The sequence below is a fragment of the Corylus avellana genome, chromosome 5 (genome assembly GCF_965113065.1).
Source record: "Corylus avellana chromosome 5, dhCorAvel1.hap1.2, whole genome shotgun sequence".
Classification (NCBI taxonomy): Eukaryota; Viridiplantae; Streptophyta; class Magnoliopsida; order Fagales; family Betulaceae; genus Corylus; species Corylus avellana.
In genome coordinates this window covers 1121771-1133011 of record NC_142494.1, presented here as the reverse complement: position 1 = coordinate 1133011, position 11241 = coordinate 1121771, and the positions used below count along the sequence as shown (strand labels likewise).

Sequence of the window (11241 nt, the reverse complement as noted above, 5' to 3'; positions counted from 1 at the left end):
GAATGATGGCTGTGACAGGGAGGCGCTTGAAGCTAGACACAACAATAATTGCAAACCAAGTGGAGATTCTTAAGGCGAAATCGATGGTAATTCCGTCAGTTACGCTTTCAACCATTATGGAAATATCTTTGGGGGTCAGTTTTTTTCCTTTTGGGGAGAAAGAGGTTTTTAAAGGAAATTTTGCTAAGGAGGGAAATTAAGCATTTTCGGGGATTTATGTGTCCCCTGGAAGGAGAATTGACGTGGAGGAAAATAAAGGGAAAGTTTCGTGTGAGATTTCTATGCAGGAGAAAGGAAGGGAGAATATATTGGGTATTAATGAGTCCCCACTCCCCACCCATGCAGGTACGTGAGGTGGCAAGTCCTTCTTTAGACAAGCAATGGGGGTTACGTGGGGGCCAACTGGGGAAGAAAGTATCACCTAGCGTGTGCACGGAGAAGATAATGTCAGGGTCGGTTTTCCATGCGTTATCACCCCAAGCTCAAACGAAAAAACCCGTTACTTCATGGAATAAGAGGGCCAGGCAAGGGACGGGGAAAAAAAAGGAGGGGGCTGCTACAGTCAGACTTGCTGGAGTTCGTAAGGCGGAAGCACTGGTGGAAGCAGAAGACAGTTCTTCTAATCAGAAAAAAGGCAAATGGAATGAAGATGGAAATGTTTTGGGGGTGGTGGTTTCGGCAGCGGCTATGGAACAACCCCGCCGGACCCAATGAGTATCTTGAGCTGGAACTGGCGGGGGCTTGGGAACCCTCCGGGCAGTTCGGGACCTTTGCCAGCTGGTGAAGGAAAAACGACCCAATTTCGTTTTCGTCATGGAAGACAAACTGCTTGCTCATCGTATGGAGAATATTCGTGTCAAAACTGGGTATAGTAGTATGTTTGTGGTTGACAGTATTGGATGTAGTGGAGGTCTGGCTTTATTTTGGAACAATGAGGTTTCAGTGGAAATAAAAAATTACAGTCAACGGCATATTAATGTCATGGTGTGCTTGGATTCAAATGACCAAGTGTGTTGTTTCACAGGTTTTTACGGCAATCCTGTACCTGGCAAAAGGAAAGAGTCGTGGAGCCTTCTTCGTTTTCTATGTTCTCTTAATCCCCTTGCATGGCTGTGCGTGGGTGATTTTAATGAGATAATGGAGGACTCAAAAAAGTCTGGGGATGCCCGTAGGCCTCGCTGGCAGATGAATAATTTTAATAATACCTTGGAAGCTTGTCGTTTACAAGATTTGGGTTACTCAGGGGCACGATTTACTTGGTGTAATTACAGGGATGGAGAACACTTCATAAAAGAACGACTGGATAGAGCCACTACCACCCCGGAATGGTGTGAAATTTTTCCCGTGCACCTGGTTGAAGTGCTGGCAGCCCAGTGTTCCGACCATACTCCATTGTTGGCCTCTTTCAAGAAGTAGATACAAAATTATAGGAGGAAAAGAATGGGGTTCAGGTTTGAGGCCATGTGGAGCAAGAATGACAAAACTAAGGAGGTTGTAAGACAAGTATGGAAAAAGAAGTTTCAACATGAAGACATGTGGGCGAGGGTGAAAACAAATATTGCAAAGTGCCAAAAAAATCTCCTTAGATGGCAGAAAGTTAATAAGGACCTCATGGATGGGCTTATTTCAAAGAAGACAACTGAAATTCTAGAGTTACAAGAACAGGAGGGGCCAGGGAACCAGAGTGCTATTCGGGATTTGCAGGGGGAGGTTGACACGCTTTTAAAACAAGATGAGATGAAATGGCGGCAAAGAGCAAAGGAGCACTGGAAAAAATTGGGCATAGGAATTCCAAATTTTTTCATGCCTGTGCTTCCCAAAGGAGAAGGGTGAACTTGATTTCGAATATTTGGGATGAGAAAGGGAACAATTTTCGGACACCAGATGAGATTGAAGGGGTTTTTGTAAGATATTTCCAGAAGATATTTACTTTGTCTACCCCTAGTGGCATGGAGACCTGTTTGCAGAACATTACAAGTAGGGTGTCGCAGGAGATGAACAAAAATCTGCTACAGGAGTTCACATCTGAGGAAGTGCTTCTGGCTTTGCAACAAATGGCACCACTTAAATCCCTGGGACCAGAGGGACTACCTGCTTGCTTTTTTCAGGAAAATTGGGAGATTGTGGGGGATGAGGTATGAGCTGCAGCACTGGACTTTCTTAATTCTGGATTTTTGATGAAACAATGAATGAGACATACAATATTTTGATCCCAAAAAAGAATAATCCATCTAAGGTATCTAATTTCCGTCCCATAAGTCTTTGAAATGTTTTATATATGATTGTGTCTAAGGTGTTGGCTAATCGCTTAAAGTTGATACTCCCTATGATTATATCTCAAAATCAAAGCGCTTTTATTCCAGGGCGTTTGGTTTTGGACAATACTTTGGCTGCTTATGAAACGTTACATACGATGCATTGTCGTATGTGGGGAAATGTGGGTTATATGGCTATTAAGCTCGATATGAACAAGGCATACGACCGAGTTGAATGGTATTTTTTTGAAAATGTCATGATTAAAATGGGTTTTGATAGGAGGTGGGTCAATATTATTATGACATGTATTTCCTCTATTCGTTATGCTATTATTGTCAATGGTAATCCAGTGGGGGATATTCGGCCTTCTAGGGGAATGAGGCAAGGAGATCCCCTATCCCCTTACCTTTTTCTACTAAGTGCTGAGGTGTTGAGTTCACAGCTTCATCAGATTGCTTCGGAGGGAATTCTCACAGGGGTTCCTACATCTTTGAGGGGTCCTCGGTTAAATCATTTGTTCTTTGCTGATGACAGTTTACTTTTTTGTAAAGCCACTGAAGCAGATTGGCGAAAGGTATTAGAAATCCTGGATTGCTATGAACAAGGCTCAGGCCAACAACTAAATAAAGAGAAAACCTCTCTCTTTTTTAGTTGTAATACGGAGCAAGGGGTTCGGGAGCGGATAATACAACTGGCAGGGGTTTTGGAGTCTCAGAGGTTTGATACTTACTTGGGCCTACCTGCTCTTGTAGGCAAATCCCGTATTCGGGAGTTCTAAGGTATTAAAGGCCGGGTTTGTAAAAGGGTGTTTGATTGGAAGACCAAGTTTCTCTCTCAGGCGGGTAAGGAGGTTATCCTAAAAGTGGTGGTCCAAGCAATCCCAACCTATAGCATGAGTATGTTCCTCCTCCCAAAGGAGTTGTGTAAGGAGCTCAACTCGATGATGCAGAGCTTCTAGTGGGGACACAAGGAGAATGATAAGAGGATTCGGTGGATGAGTTGGGAGAAAATGGGTCTCTAAAAAACCCAAGGTGGCATGGGTTTTCGAGACCTTATCTCTTTTAATAAGGCTCTTTTGGGCAAACAATGCTTGCAGTTGTCTCAATCTCCGGATAGTTTGGTGGGAAAAATTATTAAAGGAAAATATTATCACCAGGGGTCTTTTCTAGAAGCCAATTTGGGAAGCAGGCCTTCTTTTGCTTGGAGAAGCATCATGGCGGCCAGAGAATTATTCAAGGAGGGGGTACTTTGGCATATTGGGGACGGGAAATCTGTGGCTATTTGGAAGGATAGGTGGATCCTCATGCCAATCACCCATTGTATCCAAACCCCATGTATGACTCTCAACGAAGATGCTACTGTAAATGAACTGTTTGAGTCAACTATGGGTGGCTGGAACTGGGCTTTTATCAGTGAAATATTCGAGGAGGAGGAAGATGAGATTATTTGCAACATTCCAAGGAGTAAGTATGGGAGGCCAGATAAGCTGATTTGGAGAGCATCCCCAACTGGAATTTTCACTGTTAGGAGTGCATACCATATGGAAATGGAGAGGAAAATGATGCAATCTGGAATGGGATCGACTCAGTTAGGGTGTTCATTTTTGTGGAAGTTTTTATGGAGCACACAGATCCCAAATTCCTCAAAAGTTTTCCTGTAGAGGGCGTGTAAAAATATACTTCCTACTAAGGACAATTTATTGAGGAGGGGTGTCGTGAAAGAAAACAAGTGCATCTTTTGTGGTAGTGAGAGAGAAATAGTTTTGCACATCCTTTGGGATTGCCCATCTGCTATGGACGTCTGGGGGGCCTGTCGTGGGAAGCCCCAGAAAAGTGTTGTTCGTGCTTCTTGTTTCCTGGACGTTTTTTAGCACTAAATCAACCGTTGTAGCACGGAAGAGGTACATCTTTTCGCTATTTTGTCCAAGAAGCTATGGGCTAGAAGAAATTCAGTGGTTCATGGTGGTGATTTTATGCATCCAAAAATTTTGGCCCAAGAAGGTGAGGCTCTTTTGCTCCAATTTACGGAATCACAAGGATAGAATGGGAGTGCTATGGATGGGGTATGTGGGAGTACAGTAGACTGGGCACCACCTCCGGTTGGTTTGTATAAAGTCAATTGGGATGTCTCTTTTGATTCCAAGCATAAAAGGATGGGGGTTGGTGTCATAGTGAGGGACCACAAGGGAATGGTTAGTGCAGCAAAAAGCGAAATGATCCAGATGTTTCAAGAACCAGGCACGGGCGAAGCTTGGGGAGCTCTTCGGGCAGCCGAATTTTGTGGAGAAATGGGCTTCCATGATGTCATTCTAGAAGGAGAATGCCTTATTGTTGTTAAAGTAATTGCGGAGTCAGAGGATTGTTGGAGACCTTTTGGACAGATTGTGGAGGACACAAAGGAAGTTCTGGGATTTCTTTGAACTTGGAAGATTTGTCATGTTAAGAGAGATGCCAACCAGGCTACACATGGTTTAGCAAATAAAGCAACGTCATTCACTGTTGAACGTATTTGGATTGAGGATGCCCCAAGTTGTGTTTCTAACATTGTAAACCTAGAGCTTCATGCTCTTTTTTCTTAGAGTGTTTTTTCCACTCTAGATCTTTGTTCAAGTCTTTTTTGAGATAAAGTCTATTGATTCTTTTCAAAAAAGAAAAAAAAAAGATAATCAAATGTTCACATTCCATATCCTCTACTATTCTTTACCCAAAGATAGACCAAAGAGCATAAATAAATGTAATAACATGGAATTGTGAGAGAGACTTCTTGTTCGAGCAGGACTCTCCTGCCCAAAGAAGACTTCTGCTAAAAAAAAAGAATACTTCTTACTTATCTTGACATTTGTGTCAAGTTACTATTAAAGTTTTCCCAAGTATTGGATGAGATGCAATAGTCACACACACACACACACACACACACACACACACACACACACACACAGATATATATATATATATATATATATATATATATATAAGGAGGGGGAGGGGTGGAAGCGCAGTATGCATAGAGATGCAGGGGATGAGGGGAGGTGATAGTAGATGCAGAACATAAGCAGTTGAAAATCAAAGCAGTAGAACCGACCAAGATGGCGGTATGACAATTGATAATCAAAATAAACAACTGAAAATAAAACAGTTGATAAGGAAAATAGATAACAGATAATCGTTATAGATTATACAGATAAAAACCTAAGCTTGAGTAAGCGTTCGGACTTACTGAAGTAAGGACAAGAAGAAGGAGAAGAAGAAGAATGGCTGGAGGATAGAGTGTCTCAAGGAACCTCTCAAAAAACCTCTGCCTTACAATGGGGGAGGGGAGCCCGTTATATAGGCTTGAGAAAATTAAAAAAAAAAATAAATTACAATCATGAGCCGCGTCCATGTGGTCAGAAGCAAACAGTAAAAAGTAAACAGTAAAGGCACGTCTGGCGCCAGTCTGAACAGTGAAAGCATCAATCTGGAACAGTAGATTGTCGGCACTGTAGTGTCGGCAGACAAATCTTGAATAGTGAGTGAACAGTGCATCTGAACAGTAATCCTGCGCGTGTCGTCCGGACATGAACAGTAAAAGTGAACAGTGATTTTGCACAGTAACTCCAAGTATAAATGAACAGTGATCCGTCTGAGATCAAGGAGAACCAAATAATTCGAAACCAGCCGTCCGGGCTAGTTCTGTCGAACTGAACAATACTGGCCGTCATGAAGCCAGTCTTCAGGAGAAAACCTGAGAAAACTAGCCGTTTGTGGGGCTAGATAATGCTGAACTTTGAGGACCGTTAGGGGCCCAATTCTTCACATGTCTTCAGCCCCTGGGTAGGGGTAGTAGTCTTGTGAGTCTTCAAAATATGGCGGAACCTGGATGGGCTTCTCAGCAGATGGTTTGGACAGCAAGCAAGGCTTCAATCATCTTCATCATCTTCTAAAGTATCCAGGGCAGCAAGCAAGGCTTCAATCATTTCTTTCTTCTTGGAAGAATTCTTCTTTGAAGAGCTTGAAGAAGCCGAATGGGGGGAAGCAGGGGAACTTTCTTTTTCTCGTTTTGGAGATGAGAAAGCACTGGGAGGAATCAACAAATTAGACAGGGCAGACGCCTTTGGGGCAGGAAGGGCCTTGGGAGCGCGAGCCATGTTTTTAACCTCAAGGACAATGGAATCATTTTGTGAGTATTTATCCCACCATTTGATATACCAATGCCTTTGGATTTTGTCTTCCGAGAGGTGATATTGTCATCTCAGAATCCAAGGAATCTTGAATTTTTTAACAAAATGAAGCACAGTTGGAAACTTTGCTCAATAGGAATCAACCTTGTAGTGGCCTTTGAAAATTTGAAAGGCATCAACAAGTTGGAGGGGGAGAATATCAGGGAGACAACCAAATTGGTTCCACCACCTGGAGAACCAGAGAGGGAGAATACCAGAAAATTCTTTATCAAAACTGACAAACCAAGAATGTTCAAATTTCGAGGTTTGATGAAGCAGGAATTTGAAAAAGGCATCCACGTAATCATAATAATTACAGGGGATGTTAAACCCGTTAAGGGACCTGGAATCAGAAGGGTGATTACCCCATTCTTTTTCCGAAATAATTCTCTTGAAATAAACACTGTGGTAAATTGTTTTCTGGAGGTTAATCTTATCAGGGATGACCTTGAAGAAAACAGAACCTGTTTGTTTCAGGATAGCAGAATAATAAGCCAAATTTTTCGAAGGATGTTCAGGAATCCAATGAAAGTTTGGGGGAAAGTAGGAGACGGCAATATCTCCGGGGGTAAGGGAAGGGGAAACCCGATTTAACTCAACAAAAAAAAATTTTGGGAGTAGGGGAGGGTCATGTATTTTGACGACGTCCGGTCGTACTTGACGGAAGGTTTTTGGGAAGGATCCGCAAAGGGATCAAAGGGGGCAGCAAGAGTGCTGGAATATGAAACCTGGGAACCAGGACAAAAGGGGGTGAATCTGTTGGTTAGGGCAACAGATGAAAACGGCAATGGGGAAGCAGTGGGAACAATGGAAGACTCTGACTTGATGGTCAGAGCCTTGGAAGTAACTTTCTCTTTTTCTTTTTTGCCTGCCATGGTGGCACTGCAAAATTTCAAAAGGAAAGAAATCAGGAATAAAGATGCAAAAATCTTTAAAATATCACAAAATAATTTTAAAATTATTTTGATGCAAAGTAAAACAGTTATAATAATATGCGCCATGGGATGGGTGCAGGTATGAACAGTAGGTAAAACACGACCGTCAGGGGGAGTGTTTAAACAAGATAAAGTCCTAATGGGAGTAGGGTACTCATCAGACTCTAGTCCTGAAAACCTATTAATCAACCTATTAATATCAATTTCAAATTTGGAAACGAACTCAAACTGAATTTTTGTACCAAATTTGACAGCAGAAACACCAATCTCATCAACAGAAAATGGATAAAGCAAAGAAAGAAAAGGCATGCCAAGAATAACTTTTTCTTTCATGTTTTTGACAAGAACAGCAGAAGTATGAAAGCGAACATTCTTTTGACAAATATGAATGTTACCGAGCTCATACTCGATATGCAACTTGTTTCCACTAGTAGAGTTTAATCTTTGAGTGGAAGGTTCAAAATATTTTTTGGGAACAAAATCTTCTTGAATGCAATTCAAGTCAGAACCAGAATCAATTAAAGCAATAGCATCAAAAGCATATTCATCAGAAATGCGGATATGAATTTTTGAATACCATTTGGGAGGAACAACTTTAGAAATCATACTGACAACCTTAGCCTCATCAGAGAGAGGTTTATGGGTGGATTCAGCCTCATCATCATGCTCAGAAATTTTAGTGTCTTCGTTACTGGAAGCACTTTCTGGAAAACATTTGTTAAGATTTAACAGCAGAAGCTGTTGTTGCAAATCTTTGTTTTCAGTTTTCACAGCTTGCAGGTCAGTCTGCAATTTCACAATATCTTTCTTGATGTTACTAATCTCATGCTGCAATTCTGAGACAGTAAGCACTTTGTTTTTCGGGTTTGAAAAACGTTTCAAAGTGTCTTCAAGAGAGATCTTGGAAGTAGCTGGTTTTTCAAAATCTTTTAACATGAGTTTCTTAAGTTTTTTAAGATACTCTTCTTTTAACTCAGGATTGTCAATTTTTGAAATCAAAGTTAAAAGCAAATCTTCTTGTTCTTCTGATTTGGACATCATTGAACAAGTTTTTGTGTTGCAGCAAGAACCGGCACAGTTCTCAAATTTGTAACAATTTTCATAAACAGAAGAATCAGAATGATAATCAGAATCCGAAGAGGATGGAAGATCATCATTAGAAGAATAATCAGAAAATCCATTGTTTTGGAAAATTCTGAAAATCTTTTGCTTTTCATCGTCCTTGATGTTTAAAGCATTAATCTCTTGTTTAATCTTTTTGGGAGGTTTAGGGCATTTGTCAGCATAGTGTCCTGTTTTTCCACAATTGAAACATTTATCTTTTGAAAAATATTTTTCAAATTTAGAATTCTTGCTCCGTTTGGGAGACTTAGACTTAGAAAATTTAGGTTTGTTAAATTTTCTTGTCTTTGATCTGTTGTAATATGGAGGGGAGGATTTCACGAAATCTTTTCTGGTTTTCTTCTTATGCTTCTTTGAAGGAGCAATAGGAGGCAAACCAAATTGTTCGCAGAAATTTCCCATTTCATACTTAGCTTTCTTGGCGTTCTTAAGCTGCTGTCGGATCATTTTTTGATCGATGCACATCTTAATACCAAGTTTTTTCACCGTGGAGAATAAATCTCCATAGGTTAATCTTTCAAAATCGATAAGACCAGTGTCAGTACTGATCAATTCATCTTTAACCTTGTGAGCAAATAATGAGGGCAACCCATCAATAAACTTTTCTTTCCAATAAGGCTTTTGGCTATCAGACCTCATCATAACACGGGAAAGAAAAACATCTTGATACCATCTATAATCAGACATAGTAGGGCATCGAAGATTGTTCAAATAATCAGAAATACGAGAAGTAATGTTGGAAGGAGTTCCAACAAAATTCTTGATAATTGTATAAATCAAGGTGTTAACACCATCAGGTTCACCCATGCCAACGTCCTCATTGAAAATGGGTATACCTTCTTCATCACATTTTACTGCTTTCCTGATTTGGTTTCTTCTGTCCTCAGTGAGATAATTATCCCACCAATTCCGAAGGGTACCAGAAAAACCAGTAGCAAGTAAATCCACAATATCAGTTTGACTTTTACTGTGGTTTGAGATGTAGGCATTAGCAACCATGGCCATGTGATTCATCTTGTTGAGCAGTTCTTGCTCAGATAAACCATCAATGTTCCATTCATACAGCTTATCAGCAGAAACAGAAAATTGAGTATGCAAAAACCTTTCCTCAAATTGTAAATCAGGAGGGGTAGGTTTTGGATAAAAATTCTTTGTCTGATTGAAAGTTCTAGATCCGTCAAAGATCCTTTGGAGTTTTGGCTCCGTTTCAATCTTGCCAAAGTTTTGTTCAAGAACTTTGATGTCAGAATCAGTGGAATCAGCAGAGGATTCAGAATCAGATGAAAAAGCTTTTTCCATGGCAAAATTCTGACCAGAGGTACTGGCACGAGTCGTCTTTAACTCGGTCAGTTCTGCAAGCAATTTGTTTACTTTCTCAGTGTTCTTCTGAGAAGTGGTTTTTAAACCAGGAGATTTCTTTAAATCAGGGAGAGAAATCAGTGGTTTTTCAATTTTTGGGGGAACAGAGGAAAACTTTAAATCAGAGGAAGAAGATGGAAGTTTATCTTCAATCCGATCTAACTGTTGACCTATGATATGAATGGATTCGGAAATAAAATTGTTTTGCTCAATGATTCTCCTATCGTTCGTGATAGGGTCCTTATCATGAGTTTTGAAAGGGGAACATTTTATAACCATGTTGTCGACATTAAGAAGAGTGGTCTCAGTGGGAGGATGGGAAGATCTGATTTCAGATTTATCCTCTCTGACAAACTTCTTTTTGACAACGTTCAAATCATTTTCGTCCGGAAAATGTTTTTGGAGAAAATCAAAAAACAAAATGTGAGTCTGGGACTCGATCATAGCTTCGGCCCATTGGACCTTGATACGATCTCGTTCCTTTTGGGAATATTTGGCACGGTAAGAATGCCGCAACTCGAGTCAAAGATTTGACCGCAACTTGGACAGAACCAATATGCAAAAATCTGAACTTATTAGCAAGAGCATTGTTAACAAAACGCTTGCTGAACAAGGTAATAGTCTGATTATTACCCGTGACCGGAAAGGTCTGTTCAACAGTTTTGACAGAATATTGAATCTTAAAAGAAGATTGAAACCAAGTAGTATTGTAGACATCCCTAGCGTCCAGCTTGGGAATGTTCCACTTACTGAAATCATTATCACCATCAACCAAAATATTTTCATAGTTAACCACGTCCGGTGGCAAACTTGAACCAGAACTAACAGAAGATGTAGATCTCCACATTATGACACACAAACTAGACTTATAATCACTCACTGGGTGAAGTCTTAAAGGATCTCATCCTAGGTACTCACTCACTGTGTAACCAGTCTCTATGTGTAGGCTTCTTCCTAAGACACCAGACTATCTGCACATACCCTTGGCCTAGCCCTCTGGTGAAACTATCCACACATACCCTTGGCCTAGCCCTAAGCTGAAACCAGAACTATTCGCACATACCCTTGGCCTAACCCACAGCTCTTCTTCACGCCCTGACGCCAACTCCAGGCTTAAGCGGGACTTACAGATACCTCAACACTGTAGTGACGGGGTGGCGAACTACCGTTCCTTACAACAGAGGTGACGGGGTGGTGGACTACCGTTCCAACAAAAGTGACGGGGTGGCAGACTACCGTCTAACAACCTAGGATCTCGACACAAAGAAAGGTTAACAGGGGGTAAATAAAAAGGAGGAGGCAAAGACTATGCACTCAGGGGGGGAGAAAGAGAGAAGATGTATAATCAAGGCAGCAAAGAGACCGACAACA

The 11241-nt window shown here is 40.9% G+C and overlaps 2 protein-coding genes across 2 annotated transcripts; both read left to right on the top strand.

Moving 5' to 3' along the window:
* The first annotated feature begins 813 nt into the window (after positions 1-813).
* On the top strand, positions 814-1416 carry LOC148585195 (uncharacterized). Its single transcript, XM_088516353.1, has 2 exons — positions 814-910; positions 1025-1416. The coding sequence occupies exons 1-2, from the start codon at positions 814-816 to the stop codon at positions 1414-1416; spliced, it is 489 nt and encodes a 162-aa protein (XP_088372479.1).
* Positions 1417-4309: 2893 nt separating this feature from the next.
* On the top strand, positions 4310-4675 carry LOC148585194 (uncharacterized). Its single transcript, XM_088516352.1, has one exon. It carries the CDS (start codon positions 4310-4312, stop codon positions 4673-4675), a length of 366 nt encoding a protein of 121 aa, XP_088372478.1.
* Positions 4676-11241: the final 6566 nt, after the last annotated feature.

Coding starts and splice junctions, on each gene's coding strand:
- LOC148585195 (XM_088516353.1), top strand. CDS start 814: ATGGAAGACAAACTGCTTGCTCATCGTATGGAGAATATTCGTGTCAAA. Junction 911..1,024: donor CAGTATTGGATGTAGTGGAG/GTCTGGCTTTAT, acceptor GTTGTTTCACAG/GTTTTTACGGCAATCCTGTA.
- LOC148585194 (XM_088516352.1), top strand. CDS start 4,310: ATGGATGGGGTATGTGGGAGTACAGTAGACTGGGCACCACCTCCGGTT.